General features: G+C 42.1%; 1 protein-coding gene across 1 annotated transcript; it reads left to right on the plus strand.

Annotated features, from left to right (window-relative positions):
- Positions 1 to 7862: 7862 nt before the first annotated feature.
- On the plus strand, positions 7863 to 23828 carry LOC307230556 (protein CFAP20DC-like; the record flags this gene model as incomplete). The annotated part of the gene is made up of 8 exons (XM_080000992.1): positions 7863 to 7894; positions 8610 to 8748; positions 12547 to 12594; positions 13765 to 14130; positions 15695 to 15949; positions 18451 to 18506; positions 22321 to 22415; positions 23397 to 23828. 8 exons carry the CDS (start codon positions 7863 to 7865, stop codon positions 23513 to 23515), a joined length of 1110 nt encoding a protein of 369 aa, XP_079857118.1. The 3' UTR covers positions 23516 to 23828.
- Positions 23829 to 25726: the final 1898 nt, after the last annotated feature.

Below are 25726 nucleotides of genomic sequence, written 5' to 3' on the forward strand. Positions count from 1 at the left end.
TATTTTATATATCACATTTCTCAGAGGGCACTCAATGTCCAAATATTTGAACATAGGAAACTTTTTGTTGCACTCTCGTCGATTTTGTCCCCGTGGCCTTTATTTCCTCCATTTGCGCCTTACCTTACTTGCTCTCAGAACTGCAATTACTCGCTCGTGAAAAAAGACAAGCACCAGTAATTCGTTTCCAGCACTACCCTCAGCCTCCGTGGCCTTCTTTTTTTCTTTTTTTTTTTTTATCAGCGGGTATTTATTTGTTCTGACAGCTGTCCAAGGCAGCTTGAGTCGCGGCGAACTTGTGGCCGTAGAAACGAGCGGTCATCACGCACAGGAAATGAGCTTTCCTAATTAGTGGCTTCATTATTAGCATAGTATGCCTAATAACAATTTAACAGATTGCTATTAAAGCAGGCATGCAATCTAACGGGGTGCTGAATACTCAGTGTGAGTACTGTTGCTTCCATTCACTGTCATGTCAGAGCCTTTTAATTGGCTTCTCCTTCTCAAGGACGCCGGGGTTCGGCAAACGGAGTCGTCACTCTGCCAATACCGTTTATTCTCCCGTTGTAAAAAATGTTATCAGACACCTGAATGGACGGACCCTCGACAGTCTGAATGAGAATTATGGAAATTCTCAATGGAAGTATGGAACGCTTCGGTTTTCCCTCTTTGTTGTTCGATTCGATCGATGCAAAAGATTCCGACCGAGCAACCCATCCTCTGATCTGAGGCCGCCGACGGTGTCACGGCGTCGCCTTAAACTGATATCCACGCCGTGCCCTGCCTGTTGTGCCTTTATAGAAAAGGAACTCGGTGAAAACAGGGGGTTAATTAACAGTTGCCTGGGGGCTATTGGCGCGAAAGAGCAGGACATGAAGACACTTCTTTACCTTTGGTGGTCGTTCATAAAGAATCAGCTCCCGATAACTCAACTCCAATCAAATTACGAATTCACCCGCCACCGACTTGAAATCACATTTTCGTTTCCCCGTTTCGGAAAAAAAAACAAAACTCTGTCAGTTAATTAAATCCTGAGAACTCAGGGGTATTGAAAATTAAGCTATGTATTCAAAAAGCTAATTAAACCCTAATACCTCAAGAGCGGTCAAACCCAATTTACATATTCTGAAGTGACGGATCACATTGTCTTTCTAAGGGAAAAATAAACAAAGATTCTGTTAATCACATTTGTTCAGACAGAGAATGGGGTGACGAGTCTGACAACAAAGTCGAAAATGTCTCCTAATAACAAGAGTGTACGTGACGGGAATGTCGGATGGGGCGTCGCCGTTTATTTTCCCCGGGTGTGCGAGGCCGACGGAATGTCGTCTCAGAGCGCGGCGCTGCCCAAACGCCGCGCTTCATTTCCATCAGTAAAAAATGAAAAGGAATGAAACCGAAAACAAAGTTGCCGCGTGTGTGTTTCTAAACAGGCGAGAAAAAGAAAATTGACGTTGAACTTACAGTGTGTCAGTGGGCCGGGGGCGGGGGGGGGGGTTCCCAAACTGTGGCCCGCCGCCCCCCGGGGGGTCTTCAAGGGTCCTCTGAAATAAAATGTTGTTGAGGTTTGCACTTTTTTTCCAGCAAGGCTTAATGTAAATGTTAAACCACATGGCAGTCAAATATACTGTAATATATGCAGATAAAGAGTGTACCACCTTTTTTATTTAGGGGGTAGAGACAGACATTTAATTACATGAGGGCAAAGGTCAAGTGTGTCAATTTGCTAATGCTAATCACAAATGCTAATAACGCTGATACCGATGCAAAGCAGACAGATTTTGAGCAAGGGCCAACACACACCAGTGATCACAAACCGACAAATGACAGGAGATAACAGGGAATAACAGGAGATAACAGGGAATAACAGGAAATAAAAGGAAATAACAGGGAATAGCAGGAAATAACAGGAAATAACAGGGAATAACAGGAATAACAGGAAATAAAAGGAGATAACAGGGAATAACAGAAAATAAGAGGGAATAGCAGGAACTAACAGGAAATAACAGGAAATAACAGGGAATAACAGGAAATAACAGGGAATAACAGGGAATCAGTTAGTTTCAGTTAGTTAGTCAAGTAGAAATTAGGTAGCTATTGTGTTCAGTTTAGAACATATTGTGCATAATCACCAGGTGCGTTGCACTGACATTTCACTGCACATATGTTTGGAAGTATATATATGTATGTGACGAATGAACCTCATGAATCTTGAATAACAGGGAGTAACAGGAAATAACAGGAAAACATCCACTGACTGACAGTCACTGACAGCGAGAATTGCATGTGTAGTTGGGAGAGAATAAATGTGTTATTGCGGGAATGAATGTTTTAATGCAAAGGTGATTCAAAGATTGAGCATCTGAGTGTTCAGCCGTGCGGAGTATCAAAGGCATATAGATTTGAATACTAAAGTTTTATTGGTTTTATGCAACATCTGGCCTTGTCGGCTGAACAAAGAGAAATCCCCAGAAAGTTGAGTACTGCAGTAGTTGATGAATCCCTTATGTCTCGTAGTGGACTAACTACAGCTACTGTAATTTGATGATGACTTAAGTATATGAAACATAAAGAAATATATTACAATAGATTGTACATTATTTCAAGGCAGGTTGGCAACACTGGGCAGATTTAACAGAACAATAATAAACTCACTAGTTAGTGTTTGCAAATAGTAACGGCGACTACTAACTACTACTATGTCCTTACTATCTACTAACTACTAACTACTACTATGTCCTTACTATCTACTAACTACTACTATGTCCTTACGATCTACTAACTACTACTATGTCCTTACTATCTACTAACAACTACTATGTCCTTACTATCTACTAACTACTACTATGTCCTTACTATCTACTAACTACTACTATTTCCTTACTATCTACTAACTACTACTATGTCCTTACTATCTACTAACTTCTACTATGTCCTTACTATCTACTAACTACTACTATTTCCTTACTATCTACTAACTACTACTATGTCCTTACTATCTACTAACTTCTACTATGTCCTTACTATCTACTAACTACTACTATGTCCTTACTATCTACTAACTACTACTATGTCCTTACTATCTGCTAACTACTACTATGTCCTTACTATCTACTGATTACTACTGATTACTTTTTATAGTTAACAACAATGGTAATAACAACAAACCAGTTATAAATGACATCTTTCGCAAAACCATAATCATAAAGGACTGATAACAGTATAATTAACGTGCAGTTCATCTTAAACAGTCACTCATTCCATCAAACAAGTGCCATCAACAAAGCTGACTGCACCTCTGTCTTCCTGATCACTCATTTCTAATATTATTGGGCAGTTGGAGCGAGGAGCTTTGGTACAATTAGGTGCTGGTCTGTATTGAAACTTAATCTGTTGTCCTTTTAAGTGGGACCTATTAAAGGAGACATTATCTACAAACTGTGTTTTGATGTCATGGATGTAGTCGTTTCAAACAGGGTCATAGTGTACTACAAACTACTAACGCGACTTGAAGTTAAGTGACGCAATACAGGCCGCGTTGATACCCCTGCCTTTCGAGTTTCGTTTTTTTTAATGTGCGTTCTTCAAAACGTCTTCCTCTACACAAGGTACAAGTGAGACTTGTCATAATCCTTGCAGCGCCACAGAAGACCGTCGGATCTGTCGCCTCCCGAAAAGCGCCGACGAGGGATTCCTCCCACATCGCCTTTGGCACCAGGGTTTCAGGACCCGCTCCTCAGACTGGGAGGAGCAGCGGCAGACCGGCGGAGGAAGGAGAAGAGAGGGTGATTTGTCCTCTCAATACAGAAGGGAGAGAGATAGACAGAGAGACAGACAGACGGACAGACAGACAGATAGAACTCGAGCAAGTGAATTTCCATCCCCGCTTGTATATAAATGGATCGCTCCTTGGAGGGTAACCTCTCGTCACACACAGCAGAGTGTGTCTGTGGGGCCCCATCTATCCGTCTCTCTCTTTCTGTCTCTCTCTTTTCTTCCTCCGTCTCACAGGGACCACACCCCAAAGCCAGAGGCGTTGAAAATCTTACAGCCAGGAGTGAGAAAGCGTCACAAGGAAAGCCATGTAACACTGCTCGTGACGCTGCCGCCGCGTTTGAAGTCACCGGTAGGAACATGTTTAAAATGGCCCGTCGTTCTGCTTGAGTGAGCACGTCAGATATTTGACGTTTTATTTATTTTTAAATATTATTTCGCTTCTTTGTTTTCTTCTCTTCACTTCAAGCGGTTCATTTTCCGACATTAAAATACTGAATTCCTCATTTTAAATATTCAGATGAATGCATTTCAGCTTAACCTCTAACTTACCAATGTATATGTAATGTATATATATACATATTTATGTATATTTATATATATATACATATATACATAAATATACACATATATACATATATACATGTATATATGTGTGTGTGTGTATATATATATATAAAATGCCTTGAGTTTAATGAACACCAATTCTAATTAAAATCCTGCACCTCAGCCAAATATAATCCAGCTGGATCCATCAATTCTATGAATTCAATTCAGACATCAGTTTATTTCTATAGCACTTAAGCACATTCAGGGTTATATAAATAGTACTCACACCAAATATTCTGCACACTGTTAGATCGCATGCCTACTTTAGCCACCACTCAAAGGGCTTACATTTCACATAGAAATGAACATGGCATAAGTATTAGGTTATATACGATATAATTTGCTTTTAAAAGCGTGTCTTTTGACTGTTTTGCTACAAGGCCGTTGCTAATGTTGCAGGACGGCGTGGCAGCCTGCAGCCCCATCCTCCAAAAGACAGAGCGTCAGACAGACAGAGCTTCAAGAAAACCCAGGCTCCCAGCGCCGCTTGGAAGAGGCCGGTGCCTTCAGGTGAAACAAACGTCACATTTCACATTCTGTGTTCCGCCAACGCGCCTGCGTTATGGTTTACTTTATTCTCCACCATAATTCTTTGCCTAGTTACTCCAGACGCTGCGCCCCGCGGCCGAAAAAACGAGAACGAGACCCAGGACACGCCGCCGAGCCGTGATCTCATCGGGGCGGGGAGCGGCACGCGACCTTTGACCCCGACGGAGATGCGAGGACATCAAACGGCAGGTCAGACTTTCATCTGCGGGAGATGGCGATGGGGGCGGAAGTTCAGCGGCAGGAAGACAGGCGGCGGGTTCGGGCTCCGAGAGAGATTGGTAGAATAAATAGAAGAGAATAAAGAGAAACGACTGGAATGCCATTAGTTTCGTGACAACTGAACAAAATACCTTAAAGGTTCTTATTTACTTTGGTCCCGGTTCCTGGTGCAAGGGATGGACCTAATCTTATTTTGCAGTTCGCTGTATTTTTCAATATGCTGTTTAATCTTAAAAAGCAGATGTCAGTGCTGAGAGCAGGAACCTCCCAGCGTCCTCACTCTTTCCTCTGCTAATGATCTCGGGCCACGTCCCCGTGGCATCGGGATTCGCCGCAGCCACTTTGAGAGGACTAAAAAGCAAAAGTCCATTAATGTTAATGTGGCACATTAAGTAAAAGTCAGAAGCAATCTCCTGAGCATGGAGTTCACCACACAGCGGGCAATTAAAGAAACTGATTATACATTTGGAGGCGTGTTCAGATCTCAAGTGGCTTTCCCCGTATTTGAGAGGTCCCTTCCTCATGGATGTTCACCGGTCAACTGGCTGAATTGGATTTCTCAGCAGAATTTTTGAGATTTTGAGAGCGCCTTAAAAGTTTTTTAAAAAAGGATCAGAGCTGTGCGTCACAAGGCTCGCTGACGTCCCGACGGGTCAGGGAGGCGGTCCCCGTCCGCACGTTCCCAACATTGCGGCTGGCAGATTCCACGGATAGAGGCGTCAGTTTGGGTGTAATGATTTTGTAGGTCGTCCACCTTACGACTCATTACGCCGTTTAGACGCCCGAGCATCACTGAGCTCTGCCCTTCTCAATTAGCATCGATTTCAGTATTCCGGCTCCACTTGTGCATGTCGGAGTTCTCATTAAGGAATTAGCATCTCAATGCTGTTAACAAAACCCGCTAAAATACATCCAGGCGGAGAGAAATCGACACTGCTTGATGCTGAAAATTAATTTTCAAATCTGCCGTATTGTGATTAAAAAATGTTATTTGCGTGTAGGAAAATGTACTCTGAATAACTGGAGCCGCGTGGTGGAGAGGTAGAGATGGAGAAAGGGAATGATATCTCAACGTAATTAGATTTCTATCGTTCTCCTTATTATTCAGTGGCGGCACCAGAAGAGGTGCCTGAGTTTTTCATGCATTCTTGGTCCGTAATTGATCATCTATTGTGTGATTTGACTAATGAAGAACTGGTATTCATGTCATTATATGTGAAATATAATCAAGGTACATATTTAGTTTCAATGGTAATTTATTTTTTTTTGTGGCTAAAAAAATTGTGAAATTATATAGCTTTTACAACTATTAACATATCAATTCCGATCAAAATCTTTGTTTATTTTCTTGTCTAATTTTCTGTCTTCTCGCTCCAGTTCTATGGAGGAAAATCACGTTTTCTTTCCCTTTTTTTGTCTCGGGGCGTCTCCCAGAGTCCGATTCCCCCGAGAGTGATGGAGGAGGAGAGCCCCAGCTCGTCGCGGAGGAAGAGGAGGAGGAGGAGGAGGTGGAGGAAGAGGAGGTGGAGGAAGAGGAGGATGAAGAGGGGGAGGTGTTCGCTTTCACATTCACATCCCCACCTCCGTCAGCCGGTGGAGGGGGAGAGGGTGACGGCGACCGCATGCACACGCAGCCGAGCGCAAGCTGCCTCCTGATGAAAAGCACCAGGAGTAATGGGCCCCGTCCGGAAGACGACTTCATAGGAAGTGAAAGTGATGAGGTGCGTCCGCCCGGAGTGGCACACACACACACACACACACACACACACGCATGCACGCATGCACGCACGCACGCACGTACGCACACACCCACCCACACACACGTGCACAGCTACAGTAGAAGGCGGCCCCCATTTAGCACCGAGACATTACCAACTTATATACTTACGACTTATACTTAAGATATTATTGATCCCATTCATCATCAGGTCATTCCGTACTTGCCGGGTCCTTAAGCTTAAATAAAAGCAGTAGTAGAAGTGGAGGAGAAATTTCTCGACCTCAAAAACTAAGATATGACTACTTAAGATAAGATAAAATGAGATAAGATTAGATTAGATTAGATTAAATTCGATTAGATAAAATAAGATAAGATAAGAATATGGAATAATATAAGAGAAGACGAGGAGATAAACTAAGATAAGAAGTTTTGCGTTACATAGCAGAAGTTGACAGTACTTAAAAGCAAAAAAAAATAGATCAAAAAAAGGCAAATTAAAAAGAATATGATGGACTCATCTCATCAGTGAGACAGAGATCAATTTCCAAAGGTACTGAAATAAATGCTTATTCACTGCTGTTCAGCGAAGGGACTTCTGCTTCTTTACATGTAAGAATATGTAAGAATGGAATTTGATGAGCATTTAGTCATTTAGTCATTTAGGTCATGTAATATAAATCTAGTTTAAACGCAGGGTGCAGGGTTATGTTTTCCCAACAAGGTTTGGTTTGGTATTTCATATAATTAATCTTTCTGATTTTTAACCCAGCCTTGAGCCAGCCTCTTCTCTCCCCCCGCTCACACGCTCTCAGCTCTCAGAATGAAACAGCTGTTGGTCCCTGATCCCGGTATTTGTGTGTATGGATGTTTCTTTCACGCTGGTAATATTTGATCACCCTCTCCACTGTGAAGGTTCAGCGAATGGGGCCACAGATACGTTTTTTAACGGTCAATGCAGCATCATTCCAGTATGTTTTAAGGGCCTTTTCGGATGCGTGGACGTGCTGTGTGGAATGTGTGCAGGTCAGTCGGTTTAGTCTTCAGGCGCGAACAAATTCACTGTTCTATAGAAAACGTTTTTCGCCATGCTGTATTTCTGAAATGCATCCGATATCCTTCTGAACATTCGCTCTGGATTACTCATCCGTCCATACACTTGTGATTTCTGATTATCAATTTTATAAAATACAGACATAATACACTCCCATTTAAATAAATGTGGGATAGAAAACATTTCAGTTGTTGTCCAACAAAGGTAGGTTTCATTTTCAATGTACGTAGGACATACCAGCAATAACCCCCCCCCCCCCCCCACACACACACACACACAGTATAGGGCTGGACCATATGGACCATATATATCGAGTCATAATAATAATAATAATAATTATAATAATAATAATAATAATAATAATAATGCTCAATTTACAGCTTTAAGTGTATTCTCATGGCGTTACCTTAAACACTGAATATATAAAATAAAATAAAAAATATGTAAACTAAAAAGGGAAATAAATAATATTTAAATATATCAGGGCTGCAGATATTCCTCTTATTATCCCATTCAAATTTGTATGCTTTTTATTTTTAATATTCAAATGTATTCAATTTTGTAATGCTCAAATTTAGTTGAGGGGGGGGGGCCTTACGTAGGGTTCTGCAGCTCAGATCAGAGCGATGTTTTCTGAAAACAAAGCAAATAAAAACTCTAGGTGTATTTAACTTACTCCGTTTCCAGCTGCCGCGGAGCAGATTGCAGACCGCCGCTGAAAAAATCGCGCTCGTGCTCTCACGGCCTGCTGGCAAAGACCCCGCGGCCCGGCACGGCCCACCAGCCGGTGATTGGAAACCTCTGCACTCGAGGACATCCGTCGTTGGTGGCTGGGTTTATTTGCCACTCTTATCGGCACATCAGTGGAATTACTGGACATTGTGGTCATTGTGGTGCGCTCGTGCGTCGCCGCCGACGCCGACTTCGCACAGTTACCGGATTATTTCTCCCTAATGTGCGTTCATTGCGCAGCAAACTGGATGAAACTTATATTGAACTTTATTGCTCATCACATGTGAATTGATTCGTTAACGTTGGCCAATTTATGTTTGTCATTTATAATCAATTATGTATTTATAAAAAAAATGCACAATCGAAGGGCAATTTCAGTATTCATGAATGAATATATTTTCATGATAACAGATTTTAAGTATAAATGAATGACTATATATAAACGAATCGGTGTGCGTGCGTGTGTGTGTGTGTGTGTGTCTTTTCAGGTAAAGTCACTCCATCACATTTCTTGGGACTCGTTGTTTCCTCCCAGTAGGAAACCCACGGTGATCTGTCTAAGCCTTTGCCCTTTTCTAATAATAACCACAGGTCTGTGCATTTCTGGGTCGCCCAGCCCATTACTGCGTAGCTTCCCAAAGATGAGGCCAGTTTATTTATTTTAATATTCAAATTCTATTTAAATTTCGTTACTGTAGCCCTAAAATATAATTTAAACACCATTGTCATTTGAGAACCGTCCGCCAAGTTGTGGAATCTGCGCTCTGTGATCACATGCGGTTTGGACCGAGGGACTCTCTCCGGGGAGAGAGCGGAGGGAGCGCCGCCGCACCTGCTGTACGGTTGGCTGTCCGTGTCGCGTCTTTGTAGGTAGAGGAAAACAGGCGCCGTATCGAACCGTATCGAAAATAAATCTCATACGTTTGTCATCGTTATCGTGGAAGATTGTACCGTGAAAATGATCAAGATTGTTTTATCGCCCGGCCCCACCACAGTTCAAACCAGGATCTGTGGCGGATGCCGTCGCAACTTGTACTTCACGGCGAGGCCGCTGCATTGAAGGTTGTTTCAGAGTTCCGAGTTAATTGTAACATGTATATTTCAACGGTTCTGAGTTTGTGGCTCTGAATTTTGAATCACACGCATTTACATTCATGTTTTAAAGATTATGGCAGTTGGCTTTGTTGGATTACATGCAGCTGGAAGTGAAGGGAGACACAAGGGGATTATGTTCATCCAAATTGCAAGACAGTTTCACAACCATTGACATTTTCAAGGCAATAACACTGCCTTGAGCTTCAGGGGGTAAAGTCACGAGGGCACTACATATTTTTTATGATATTTGTTTTTAAATGGAATAGAGATGAAAGACAAAAACAATGCATGCAGGCGATTCAATTTTATACTTGCGTTATGTTTGTGTGTATTTAATAGACATCTATTTTCTTCAATCAGGACTCTTAACTTTCAAAGGTATTTATCGTAGAAAAAAAGGCTTTAAAAAGGCAATAATTCATGTTTGTCTCGGATCAAAGCAAGACAGAGACCAAGTTGGAGAACAACAGTAATTAGCAGATTGTTTGAAACACTGCAGCCACATTGGAGTAAAATGCACAAACATGCATCAATATTCCAGAGGAGATACGTGTACGACTAGATTGACATTTTCGAGATGTGAGGTCTTTGGTGCCTGGGAGTGAATGGGAGAGATGGAATTTGACTGCTGGTGATTAGAGAATACCTTTAACTGGAGATGTCAGCTGCTGTGTGTGTGCAGACGTCCCGCTGCCGACGTCACTGCGAATCATTCCCGGTGCGTCAGCCCTCGGCTACTTGACGTCTGACATAATTAACTTGCTTTATTTTGATAATCATCCATCGCTGTCGGGTTGTTAGTTTCCCAACTTTGTAGCGATAACTTCTTTCAAGGTGTTGCGTCAGGGTTACAGTGTATATGGTTCCTTTTGAGATAAGTTTTGTTTTTAAACAAAGAGAAATATTAAAAGCACACTAAGGCCATGAGCCCTTCCTGTATCTACTTTATATTTATTATTTTTTGAGCAGGATACAAGATTCAGTACCACGCACAAGATCAATTCCACTTTACCTCCAGCTAAATATTGTTGATTTACTACAGCTATAACGCTGTTCGCGGGCAGTAAAATAAAGGAATGTATTGCATCACCGTCACCTTTGTATCACCGACACATTCATTAATAAACGCCTTCAGCACACACTGTCACACACAATCTGAACCCCACATACTCACACACACACATTGTTTTTATTGCATTAAGTGAAGTCATAATGTGACATAAAAGATGGTCCCATCTGATGTAAATATTAGGGAACGGTACACAGTATGTTATCCAACCGTTGGGTATGCCCCCTACAGTTCAATACGCACACGTGAACCGCGGTATTACGGTATCAGGGTAGTCCACTGGACGCGTCGGCGCATCGTACCGGCGCGGTGCGCTCTAAGTGCTGCTTCCTATGGAATCCACTGCTGTGGCTCCACCGGCCACATCAGCCGCACGGGGTCCAGGTGGAGCCACAGCAGCATTTCTCTATTTTTGCGTGAGAGGTCTGTCTATTTTTTTTCCAACTGCGCGTAGCAGCCCGCGAGATAATAATACATAGAAATGTTGTTGTAAAGTGTGCAATCAATCAAGATGTCCACTGGGAAAATAACCCCTACGATGGCTGTGTCCCTCTTTATTACCAACTTCTCTTGAAAGCTTCTTTTGAACGCTTCTTTTGTGTGAATGAAGGGAACCGAGCCTCGCTGGGTGATGAGCCGTTCTTTTTTTGTCAAGTTTTACAGTTTTATGTTGTGTTGTTTGTTTAAGTTTCCGCCTCCTGCCACCGGCAAATGTTTCCCCCTTCCATGTAGGGGGAAACATGCCCCGGCTAAAAAGGAGCGCACCCACTGTCACGTCACGTTCACAAAGTGAAGGCACACACAGCCCTGGTCTGACTGTGAGGTTTTATTTCAGTGTTTATACTCTTTATACCTGCTCTACATAAAAAATAGCTAACTATAGTACTGGTTTATTTATCTATTTTATTGTGAAACGTTTTTTAAATATTATATAAAAATAAATAAATAATTAGCAGAAAGTTATATTTGAATCATCCACTATCCTGGACGCCTCCCCTCCAATTAGATGAACTTATGCAAATGATAACAAGCCACCATGAACTTGAACCCTGCCTCCCCCCTCCCCCCACAGTCATACACACAGAGCGTTACACTAGTTATTTGTGGCAGATGACTATAAAAACATTTTTTAGACCTTTTAACGTTGACATTTTTTTCTTTTTATTTCTTAAATATGAAGATACCCAAACGGTGCCGTTACCGTGGCCCCAAAACCGTGATACATATCGAACCGTGAGCCCACTGTACTGTTGAATCCCTAGTAAATATGTAACTTATTGATAAATACATGAAATAATAAAATAATAATGAGAATAATAATAATAACAACAACAATAATAGATAGTGATAGTAATAGTAAATTGAAAAAATATGGTAAAAAGTTGATATACTACCCATTTTTTACTAATTTTTTTGATACTCAATGCTCTTCAAGGGTTTTCCTCTGGAATCCGTGCAGGTTGTTAAGTTCATGAATTTTTTCTTGATTATCTTGATTTTCAGTCCTTAATGTGAGCATACATTGATGGACAAGAGAAGGACATGCCATCTATACATTTACAGATTTTAAAATGCACTTTTAACCAATAGATATATATATATTTTGTATTTGCCAAGCTCATAAATAATACTATACAGGTCTGACTGAATCAAACAGCTCCTGGCAGTGAGCACTGAGCAGAGCCCTAAGGGAACAATTCATTTTAATTTTTGCTTTGATTACTGCAGGACATTGTCCCTCAGCTGAGCCCTGAGCTGGAATTCAAAGAGGAAAAGGTGAGAAAATATCTGAAAACCCTTATGATACCTTAGGTCAGGTGAGATTTGAGATACCACCACTGCTGCTTCATTTGACTTCCCTAAAACACACTTTACACTAATAAACTGTCACTTTCTTTGCTGTCTAATTATTGATCAATAAATTAGACACTGATTATCTTCCATTTTTTAAAGTGCTTATTATCTCCCATTTTTAAGTAGATCTCCACTTGTGCAGAACATCTCCATTTGTCTTGTTATACAATAAGAAGTAACCATCAATTTAGCAGTTGACACTGGATGAATGCCAATCTGTAATCTAGTGAAAATGAGGCCACATTTGCATGTACATGCTTTCCGTATTTCCACAGTGAATGGTGACACCTTTTCACCAGTATTATTAGTCTTACTTTTTTTTTTTTTACTTGAATAATTATAAGGACTTAGACTAAAGCAATATTATATATCATAAAAACAAGGGCTCATAGTCTAAATAACTCACTCACTAATTATTGTTTTAAGATATACTATAAAATCATATGTGACAATTTCTTGTTGATGCAGTTCAACAGTGATTAGATTCAATAATAATAATGATAAATAATGTAATGATAATTTGATTCAATGATAATTATGTATAATGTCATGATAAATAGATTCAATGATAATTATGAATAATGTTAAGATAATTAAATTGGACTGAAATGGATTCATTTCCACCAGGATCTTGAGACCATCTGTCTGTTAAAAGCAACTGTTATTCTTTCACCTGTTTTCCCACTTTGGGCTTGCTGTTCATGAGCTTGTACGGCAAACTTCCTGTAACCAAAAAAGGACATGTACACTCACGGTGTACATATGTACACTCACTGTGCACATATGTACACTCGTGTGTGACAGGGGGTCTGTTGAAATAAGGGCAGATTTCTTAATAATAAAGTGTTTTGTAAAATTATGTTCTTTAGCACTATTGCATGGCCTTTATTGTAAAAAAAAGACATATTTAACGTTAACAAAAAATATATGAGTAAAATAGTCCTAGATCGTGATCGAGTCCTAGATCGTGATCAGCTTTAGTTGCTGTCTTTTACATTCCCAATTTCCCAATTTGCGACCCCAATCCCGATTTCAATCCCAATTTTCATCACTTTGCAAGGATTTATATTCATATCCATGGATTTCTTTCAGAACGAGATCGACGTTGAGGTTCTCGATGAAAGGGCTGCGGCTGGCTCAAGGTCTCCTGATCGAAATGAGACAGGACCACCCCAAGTCCAGTCTGAGCAACACGGAACTTCCCAGACGGCGCGTGGACGTTTACGCCCGGCCACCAGTAGAACGCCCGATCCTGCTCCACCCTCGTCCGGTGAGAGGGTTGAACCGAATGCGATGGTCCCAACCCGCTGCTTCTCACCAGCTGGTACCAGGCAGGGACAGAAGTGTGGCCCAGTGGGACCGGCGGGAGACAGCCGGGTCCTCCAGCAGAGCGCACGCCAGTCACTCTGCAGAACATTCCTGCGGGAAGTATCCCCAGAAGCTCTTAGTCAACACAAGGTACTCCATTCTTCTATCACCGTCAGGTTTCAACAAAAAAGTATTTTGCTTGATATCAACTTCATCCGCATCCCTGAAGGCATATAATAGAGTGAGCAGCTATTAAGTGGTCCTTCTTCCTAATAACATTCCCTGTTGGGAATGATTGGGTGAGCTACATATTGGTGTTATATCGATGTTCAAAAAGAAGGAAAGTATGCGCTCTACCTCCGAAGTCCAGCGTGGCACTTTCGCAGCATCCCTCTGTGCATTCCTTGCTTTTGAGTTTCTCGCTTCATATTGAAGGAAAGTCAGGTACTGAATCAAGGTTGGGGAAAAAAAAAAAAAAAGAAACCACAGTTACAGCCAAGGTAAAAGATAAATTTGACTTTTTATTTTAGTAAATTTGACTGTTTTTTAATGTAATCTCACTCTTTGATGGCTTAGTCAGACATGCGTTCATTCACGTAAAATTAAACCGATCCCCGTCCTTTCGTCATTCTTATTACATCGTATAAGGAAGCTGAGAATTGTGAACGTGAAAGAAAGTGAATGTTTAACCTTGTGCATGCGGGCGGAACAAAGAAAAACAAGAATGTCTGCGGCACATTCTCTGCTCACCTTGGCCAAATGAATCCAGCATTGATTAATTGCGATTTAAAGAAAAAAAAAAAAAAAAAAAAAAGATTGAAAAGCAAGCTTCAGTCACAGAGGGTAGGGCTCAGCTTCCCGCTGACGGAGCGTAGCCTCGGCGGTGTCGACGCACGCCCGGAGTGTGCGCTCCATAAGCTTGGCTCCAGTCTTGATTTCAACCGGGGGAGAGGTGCAGCGTGGGTTTAGGAGGAGATTGGGGGGGGGGGCGGAAGCTTGTTGAACATTTTTCCTCTCAGCTCCTGCTGATATGACTTGTCATGTACGGTAGCTGTCTCCGCTCATATTAAAGGGAGCCAAATTCCGTGCATTGAAGGGAGCTCAAGAACACTTGTAGAAAGATTTTGTCACGCTTTGCTGAGGCGGGCTTTCAGAGGAGGCCTGTCTCACCTTGATGGGGGGCTGTGCGCCTGCTTTACATGCACAGATCCGTCCGGGGATCAGAGGGAAGTCGAGGAAGGGCGGGGATCAAAGGGGGCATCGGGTAGGACTGTCACGAATCCCTTCCTTCCCACTTACCTTCCCCCCCGCCGCTCCCGTCCGCTGACCTCCGCCGCTGTGTCTGGCGGGCGGCGTGTCGTGAAAGCTGCAATCGAGCGGTTGTCACTGAGAGATGACAAGGTGTTTGTTTCCCTCCCCGCAGCTCCATCCCATCAGCTGCCCTTGATTCCAAGCGCCAGGCCACCCCACATGTCTTGTCAGACAAACCCAGCTATCATAGTTCTCCCCGAAATCAATAGCCGCGCTATTATATGAATGAGGGGCTAAGGAATGGCCTGTGTGTGTGTGGGTGTGTGTGCTACGGAATTGTTGTTTTTACTCTTAACTCTCGAATCGGGATAAACATTACAGCAGCTCAGTGGACTAACTTCTGGCTACCGGCGTCTTTATTTGGAACTGTTCCAAATAGATTGTTCCTTGCATTGTTTCAAAGGAAGCCGCAGACCGCGGACGGGAGCCGAGGTCCAGCAGTTCTCACGGACGTCTGCACGAGCAGGAGGACGTTCCGCAAAATGAGGAAGACGACGAGGACGAGCTTTGGATGCTGGTGAGTCTGCAGAGGGAACCGAGCGTGGAAGGCGAAGAGGAGTGTGGATCCCCGGGCCTCGGTGCGTCGCAGATCCATCGGTGCGGCGTCAGCCTCAGTGGGAGCGGCGAAGAGACCTCCGCCAGGACCCGCCAGTCCACGGTCCGTACCCATCCAACACTCTCACACCCCTGTGATCTACTACCAACACCATCTCCCGGCCATCCTGTCGGGGCCGCCCTTCTTTCTCTCTCCCTCTAATTTGTGTGGCCTTGTGATCTCTTACTCTGGCTTTTCCATCCCTTTAGTGCCAGAACTTGTGGCACCAATACGTGGTAATGCACTTTTCACTGGTCAGTCGAAGCATGTCCTGTATGTAAATACAAACACTACTGCTTTGGACAAGTAGCCTATATCACATATTCACAAAGAAGCCTATATCATATATTCATATATACTGTATATATACAGTATACCGTATATTGTATATTCTCACCTTAATAAGGAGGAGTTGAAATGACCCTAAAGGCCTTTTGTTAACACACAAAATATGTTGTTTGCTTCAGTCTCCTTAAAGTCATTTAGATGTATTATCAATTAGTACAAGTGATGCAGTTAAAAGCAGTAATAACCTTCATCAAAGATGCTGCAGTCATATGATGTTTCCATGGTGATTAATTAGTGTATTCTGTAAATACACTGATAATTAACAATCACGGCTTATTTTTACTGTTCTTCCACATCAATGAAGGTTAACAAATTAAAAGTACAAATTTAACGTCTGCACTGTGATGATTAACATGTAATGATTTGCCCGCTACAGGGAGCTATGTCAAACCCGTACGAGCCTTGGTTACATTTGGTTATTAGCAGTGGAGCAGGGTTAATGGCCAATAGCCACTACAGGAATGCTTTGTATTTAGCCATTTAAAGTATATGATGTTTGCAAGGTAAAAATAAACTTCCCCTTTTCATTTTCAGGTGGTAATGGTTCTGTGTTTGGGGCTTGAAATAATTAGTTAAAATTAGGTTGTTGACTACAACGGTATACTGTATATGCAATAAGGTTATGAGTCATGGTTAAGTTATCTTAGATTCAAGCAGCACTATATAACTTTTGGTATTTTGGATTTGTTGCCCCTGCTACTGGTGTAGGTACCAGATGTGCTCGGCCTGCCAGATCGGCTCGCAGATGTGAGTCAGAGGTTGAAACAAACCACGTGGCGCAATGAAAGTGCGCTGGCTGTGGGGCGGGTGCTGGGCACACCACTGGCCCGTCTCATCTGCACCGTCAGGGAGCTGGAGCAGCTCCGTTTTGTATGAACATTATTAACTGACATTTTGACTGGCAAGATTCGAATTGGGTTTTTTTATAAATTTTACCAGGCAAAAAAATGGTAATTACTTGAGCCAAACATCAAGGCAGTGACATAGTGCTGTAAAGGGTAACGCACAGAAGCTGTGTTGCCAGGCTACTTTTGAAATGTTGCCATGGGTTGAATTTGTTGTCCGCTGGTTGTGTAGACCTATTTTGCATGCAAATGACATGAATAATATCTATAAATAAAAAGAATATGGGGCTGGGGATGATGTATGTACAGTAACGGTATGGAAACCGTGCTCAACGGGGACACTTTCTCTGTGACTCTTTCTCTGTGACTCTCCCCCCAGTCGACAGCTTTTTGTCTGCGAAAAAGCAAGATTCGCACGCACCACAGTGATCTCATAGGGCTGGTTTTTGGGCTGGCTTTATTGGCCGCTGGGCTGGTTTTGGGCTGGTTTTGATTGGCCATTTCGCTGGCAACACTGCACAGAAGATAGAAGATAGACAGTGCAAGAGCATGCGTTCGGGGGCCATAAAAGAGATGCCATTCCATTGCTCCGTATTGCAAGTCAGTGTACCATCAATATGATTTTGAAGCTGTTATTTTAAGGTAAAAAATGTACATAGTGGTAGAGAACGTTATCTTATCTACGTTATCTCAACTTATTCCATCTAACAGTACTTTTATTCCTTAAATATGTGTGATACATATTAGTGTGTCAGCCACTATTGCCCACCTTTAATGATTATTGTCTAGTCCCTTTGTCATTGTTTAATTAAACAAAACCCCATTGGTATTATGGAATTACTTTTTAACTATTGATTATTCATTCAAAATTTAAAACATAAGCAGTATCTTTGCGGGGGAGATATGCATGCCTATCCCAACCCCCAAACATGGAATAGATATATTCATATACAGTATATTCATATCCTGTATGGAGGCGCAATGGTGTGGCCACACATCCATGTAATACAAGGGACATATGGGACTCAATCGGTTCAATCCTGTTCATCTCCCCTGGATGTAGTTATATAAAGTGTATTATATGGAGAATATTGTTTTTTTCATTTTTTATGTCTTATATAGAATATATCACCTATGCCAGAAAACCATCCATATGTGGCAACAGCACCACCATCAGCATACTATGTAAAATGTGTGCTGTCCATAAGTTCACATTTAAACAAAACACAATTCAATCCAAAACAGATGTTGTTTCAGTGATACTGTGTTATATTTTATTTTTGGAGCCCTTCATCCATGACTGTGCATCGTTGTGCGCTGTGTTACCGCAACCTTCCATATCACTGCGGTTCTGTCTTTCTGTCGCTGTAGCCCACGGGAGACCATGACCAGAGAGAGACCAACCCCGTCCTGCACTCCAACCCCAGGTACGCACATGGCACGCGCCCGCATCTTTCATTCGTGACAAATCGGCTAATTTATTAGCTAAGAATTAAAATTTTACCGTTGATTTTCTCCCGTAAAAATTGAATTGAACCCAAACGTTTAGCTTCAGAGCTGTAAAGACCCATTTCATATTGATTAAACTTGCTCCCTAATTACTTTCAGCAGATTAGTTACACATCGTCATTACATATTTGGATTTCTTCCTCTGTGATGGAACAAACAGTAACCATTCTAAACAAGAAAGACAAATACCGCAAATTCAAAACACATATTAGGAGTAGAGTTTGTACGCACTGGTGGGCGGTGTGTTCTCCTAAATGTGTAATGCACCGTGCATTCGCACACCCCCAACCACTCACCCTCCTCTGTGGTACAGCCTTCATTTATTTCCCTCATTCTGGCTAAATATCCTTGGCTGCCAGATTAGCCGGGTCCCGCCGTCGGCTCAGGCGGTCTGTCTGACTGGATCTGGATCCGTGCACCGTGAAGGAGACTGAGCCCGGTAGGAGCGGCTCCCCCACACCTGTTAAACCGCGACGCGGCTTCGGGGCCGGCTCTCCACAGCGAGGCGGCGCGCTGCGTGTTTATCCTTCTCCCTTTGAATATCCCCCACAAAGTGCCGCGTTACAGGGGACGACAAAGAGGTTGCATCATGGTTCCACCCTCTCAATAATGCAGTCCCTCTCATCGAACGCTCTTGCTTTATTGATGAATAGCAAGAGCGGTCCAGTGTGAACATGTGTGGTTTTCATGTCTGTGGAAGGTTTGCAAAGCGCGATTGTCTTTGTTACTAATTGAAATTTCAGATGAATGAAATTAATTCCTGTACCCTTGGGTACAGTTCCCTTAGTAGGGAAAGTATATTTTTTTCTTATTCCTTAATGGCTTTCTTTGGCACTTGGCGAAGTTTGAGCTCTCGTCTTGTTCCATGAATATCCAAGGATGCACAGCAAAATGAAGAATTTACAATGACAGCAAAGTGAAGTTTCGTGTTCCTCCGCCATGCAGAACACGGACCGTTTGACTCATGGGCAATCGCTTGGTTTACATGTAGAAACAGATGCACTGGGGTTGATTTTGGTTTTTCACTCCTCTTTCCTTTTTCAATCCCTTTTTCAGGCAAATGTTTGAAGGTGGCATCACAAGGCATCAAACTTATTTTGAGTGATTTACTTTTCTTGACCGCTGAGCCACTGCAGAAACAATTTCCCTTTCTTGAACTGGAATACGATATGAAATATATGAGATGTAAAATGCTATTTCTACCATTTAACGGAAAAAGTTGAGTAAAAGGGGTTTTCACAAAGGAGGCAATACCTAGATAAAAATGTTGAAAAATATTGAAAAATGACTCAGAGATAATTAAATTTGATTGTACCATATATACAGTATATATGGAATGTATATATAGGGTATAATCAAATTAGATCTTTTTTTTTTCTTCATCACAGCTCTCATGTCGGAAGTATAATGACTCGAATTCAATAGTCTCTTGCTGAATTCCACTTAACAATGTGCTGTTCCTGGGGGTGATGTAGCAGACATCATTGTCCTTGAAAATAGCTTCCATTAAATCTTTTACTATGTTCCTGCCCACAATGGAGTCAAAGGCGAAGTAGAGGGGGGTAAATTGCTGCGCTCAGACAGGAAAAATGAAGTCGAATAAATTAGAGATTTTTCTTTCCTGTGTGGCGATGATGTATCTCCAAAGGACACAGGTAGGGAAGTAGAGATTTTTTGAAATTTATTTTTAAATGAGGTTGAAAGTCAGGCTATCTGTTCAATCTGAGTTTGGTGTATTTTTACCCGCTTGAAAAAACATTCTGACTTTAGATGGTTGAAAAAGAGGGCTGAAGGCGCCTTTGTTCAGCTGGTTATCCGTTTCCCAAATATAGTGTTACATTGCGCTGTTTCTTTTTTTTAATCAATGTTTCCAGGAGAGAACTTGGGTTTTGACACACACTGAGGAAGGTCTCTGCATTACTGCTGCACTCCCCCCTGCACCCACCCACACACCCATACACACACACACACACGCGTGCGTGCGTGCACACACACGCACACGCGCATGTGCGAGCGCGTGCACACACACACACACACACACACACACACACATACACACAGGCGCAGTGTCGTTTCCAGTTTACGGCTCGCACAAAATGTAGCACAGTTTTCATTCCCTGCCAAGAGATTAGATCATTTCATCACAATTTTAGTATCTTCACACTGGTTACTTATTATTTTCTGAAAAATGTTTTAGAGAGCAGCACTAAATCTCAGGTGTGTATGGCTGCTTTCTACATCTGACTTTTTAAACAGCTATAAACCATTATGTTGGACTACCCTGCGGGCCATTCCAATTTTAGATTGAAGATGTGATTTAAAGTTGATCTGAGCGGGTGCCTCGCCACTTTGGGAGAAGCCTCTCGGAGGAGGAAAGGTGAACGGCACACTCTTGCTTATCTTGCTAACTCTTTGGGATTAATTATTCTTTACGGTCTCGCAGCTGTTGTATGTGTTCCAATGCAGTTCATTATTTTCCGTGTTGAGCCTTTTATCATTTGCAAGAAAGAATGTAAATGATCAAGTCGTTAGCGCCCGACATCACCTTTAAAAATCAGTGCATCAATTGTGACTTGTCTGGCATTTTTATCTAAAATGCAGTGGCATTCGCATACACCAGAGTATTCCTGATACTCTGTTTAGAATGTAACGTGTGAGGCTCTGAGAGGGAGGGAGGGAGGGAGGGAGGGAGATGGAGCGAGAGCGAGGAAGCAGTGCATGTCAATTAATTATATGCGTCTCATGCTTTTTATTAAAAACAGCTTGAGGCAAATTAAGCATTTGAATCATGAACTTTGCCGAATGGGGCACTTGAAAACTGAGGCAAAATAAATATGTCTCCCATTCGCTCCACGCCCTTCCGCACAATGCGACACCGCTTCACCGTTTTACACACAATTTTATTTACACAATTGAATGTGTCCCGTCTTTATTCAAATAGAATTGTTTTGAGCCAAAACAATCTGGGTGGGTGTGGGGGGGTTGTGTCTCGGAGTGGGAGGCTCACCTCATTTATAGAGAGAAGCTCCCGCAGAGAGGAGATGCAGCATCATTACACAGATCTACAGAGCCTGGACCTCCCCGCCATCACAGCCATGGGCAAGGTTTAGCCCCCTGCTCTGGGCCGGTGTGCAGACGCTTTGAAATCACAACTTGTGCCGGCGTCTAATAAATAGTCCTCGCAGCCGAGCCTGTGCGAGCGAGACGCTGAGGGCGGGGGGTGGGGGGGGGGGACGCGGAGGCTCAAGGGCGTCTGAGGCCGGGGCGGAGCGGTTTTTTCGCTTCCTGAAGAAACTTACCTTGCATCGGAAATAAGATAATGCATTATTTAATTTGGAAATGGCATACTATGCACTTCATACTACATGGTAATACACGGTCATATCGCTGCTCCACTTCCTTTCAGCGTCTTCTCACGATGCATTGTGGGATACGTCCGACGGCGTGGCGTGCAGTGTTTGCGTACCGCAGTATTTCCCCAAATGTAGTATGTCATCCTTGTACTTTTCCCTTACTATGTTTCCAGACACACAATGTGCACATACTATTTATAATTTGACGTGCCGAGTGGGGTACTAGTTTGCCATTTTGGACGCAGCCTATGGAGGTATTGAGTTTGCACCGTGTGTGGAGATAAGTGAACGTGCTCCTTACAGTTGTTACAGCGGTGAGAAGGCGATGCCGATGCGGATGCGTTGTCATGACTCTGCTCTCGGATCTTTTTTCCCTCAGGGAGCCGGAGGATGTTATTAGTCCTCCCGTACTCCGGTGCAGCCAGGAGAAGAAGGCGGACGCCGGGCGGAACCTCCTCAGAGATCTGATCGCAGGTAGCCGCTCATTTCACCCGCTCCGCCTTCAGCCGCTTTCGGGATCCCGGTCCAGCCGTGAAAAGGGGCCGCTTGGCCCGTGACTGCATGCGTCAAAAAAAAACCTGCGTTGCGTTGGGTTTCGAGCTGCGATTGACGCGGTGTCAAAGGTGACGATTTTTACACGAGGAAGATGGCACTCGACGCTGCCGCAAAGTCGCTAGAGTTGTATCTAATTAAAGTTAAAAAAATAATAATAATAATAAAAAAAAATAAAAACCCAGATGAGACCACGGCGCCCCATCTTTCACATAACTCCATAGGTCAACAGAGACAGACTCATTATTGGTCCGCGCCCCAAGACATACCGACAAGGTTAATTGATGAAACCTTTTTCAGTTTACAACGTCACATTCAAAGCCCTTACACAATGTGTCTTATAATTAGTTTTCATTATCATCTTTCAAGTAATGATTAGATAAAATGTTCCTCCTGGAGCATTCCATAACCTTTTTAGCATTTAAGTGCCTGTCAATTTAACAGCTAAATTTGTGTGCTTTAAAGCTGAGGGATTACTGGGGGAACGCTTTTCACAGCTGTTTAATGTAGCTGTAGGTCCGGACGTCATAAATCTCTTGCCTTGCGATTGATGAGAGAAGAAAGCGGAAGCGGTGGAAAAGTTGAGACCGCTCCTTGCTCTGAAGGTCACTGCGTTCGGCGAGCATCTCCAGAGACGTTTAATCCCCCCAGTTCATCGAGTGGAGAGACTCTGCGCTTTCACAGATCTCACTGAATATGTTTATTTCACGCGGTTTATATATATATACACGGCTCTCGGTTGCCCATGCGCAAACGTGTGTGTGTGTGTGTGTGTGTGTGTGTGTATGCGTATGTGTATGTGTATGTGTGTGTGTGTGTGTGTGTGTGTGTGTGCGTGCGCGCGTGTGTGTTTGTGTTTGTGTTTTTTCACTCGAGAATCAATCACTTTGCTGCGTTTTACAGGAAGAGACATGCCAGTGAATGACGGCGAGGAGGAAGAGGAGTATTTGAACCTGCTCTATGATCCTGGTCTGAACTGCTACTTTGATCCGCAGACGGGAAAGTACTACAAACTAGTCTAACTCGCAGCTCGAGGGGATCAAAATGCATAAATCAGAGGCTATTGATCAGGGCTTTTAGAAGTCTTTTTTAATCATTAGCCAAGAATTATTTCACCAGCGAGGGTTTACGCACTGATGTTTGTGTGTGTGTGTGTGTGTGTGTGTGTGTGGGAGAATGATTGCAGTTTCTGGTGGATTAATAAAGACTGTGTTAGAAGCCAATCAGTGGGGATTAACATCCTGACTCATAATATAGGAACCGTTCCATTAGCTCCGTTGTTTTGAAGCGTTCAAGAGAAACCTGAACATGCTGTATATACTATACCTTTTTGGTTTCCTTATAGCAGTCGTGCTTTGTGTGATTGTGTCTGTTTTTGACATTTATTTTATAATGCTTTTTATGAAGCTGATCATTTACATTTATAGCGTTGTACCAGATATAATGACTTTTAAATGTTGTACTGCATTTATTTGGGGTACATATTTATGTATCTACCGTATAAGTATTGTGATTTTGATTTCAATACAATAAGTACATATGATACATTTAATAAACTCTCGGAAGCTGTAGGTTCACCTTATATTTCCGTTCAAATGGTTTATCAACTTCATATTTATTTATCTGTAAATGTTGTTGTGATGTGGGGATGGGATGGTTTGAGCAGCCACACCTGACCTGGATCTAGGTGATTGGGTCAGGGTGGCTGCATACCTCTTGGTCATTGGTTGGGCTAACCAGCAACAGGTTAAAACCCCTATCCTCACACACACTCAGGATAGGAGCCCTGTCATGACATGTTTTATCTGCTCCTGGCTAATTCCACCTAGCCTGCTCTCTGCAATAAACTGATGTCTACAACGCATTGTTATCTGTGTCTCTGTGCCGGAGGGCCCTGGAAACGCCACTTGGGTGGCGCGTTGCGACGGAACTGCCACAGTTGTTATCCAAGTTTGAGCAAGACACTGCTTTTCCACAGATACGTATTAAGACTACACACATTATAACATACTGGGTTTCATCATTTAAATGGAATTCAGGCCGCCAATCTGTTGATAACATACATAAAAATATATTTATTTTACTCCCCCAATAATCATTTTGTGAATATTTTTATTTTTACCTGATTGTTTAGTTTCCCTGGTCCTGAAAGGCATTTGATCATCCATTTATTTCTCATTTCCTGGTGCAAAATGTCCCATCTTCCTCGTCACTTATGTGATAATGAGAAGGTACATCAATGGCGCTGTGCTCAACTAACCCTAACCCACCACCAGCTGTGGGAAGAGCATTATGGAAACTATTTATACACAATGGAAAAGAAGAGTTTACATTACAATACAGGTAATTATGATCACACATCTGACATCTAGTGGCAAAATATGCTATTACATTCATAGAACATATGATAATTATAATAATAATAATGATAATTATTGTAATTATAATAATTATTATTATTATCATATTCATAATAATAGTCAAGTTCTTGTTGCGCACAATGTCAGTGACCTAAATGATCCCACTCAGTCATTATGGAGATGCCCCTTTTATTATATAAACAGGAAAATGGGAAATAAATAAACAGTTAATAGATTAATTATTAAATGTGTGCTAGGAGGGAGAAAATGAGAAATGTGAATAGTTGAAAAAAATGAAATGAGGAAGGCAGCCAAAAAAGGGAAAGCAAAATAAGTACTTTTATTCATTTGTGGAAAGGAAAACAACCTTTTTATTCTGTGCAAGCTTTTTAATTATTAAACTCGCACTGTTATTTTTGGATTCAGTTAAAGTGAACTTAAGATTCTAAATTTCAATATTCTTTATTTGTCATTGTTGCAGTCATGCAAGTATGGTGCAGTGAAAATACATAAATATATATATATATATATACGTATTATATCTCCAAAGGCTGTACAAAAGCAGAAAAAGAAAAAATATAATATAAAACAGTAATATTATTATATGATAAAATATAATATATATATACACACATAGACAGCAAGACAGCAAGACAGCAATATATAATGTAATGTATACATTTGTTTGCTAGAGTGTCCGATGGGAAATAGCTACGTGCAATGCAATGCAATGGGGAAATGTGCAGTGACTACGATGTACAAGTGCAGAGTGCAATATGGGCAATGATGCCGTTATGATAATATACATAGTATATTAGTAAGTATACAGTCTGTATATTTCATTCGGTGTCGGGGGGCAAAAAGCGGGCCTTC

This window comes from Zeus faber (assembly GCF_960531495.2).
Source record: "Zeus faber genome assembly, chromosome: 5".
Classification (NCBI taxonomy): domain Eukaryota; kingdom Metazoa; phylum Chordata; class Actinopteri; order Zeiformes; family Zeidae; genus Zeus; species Zeus faber.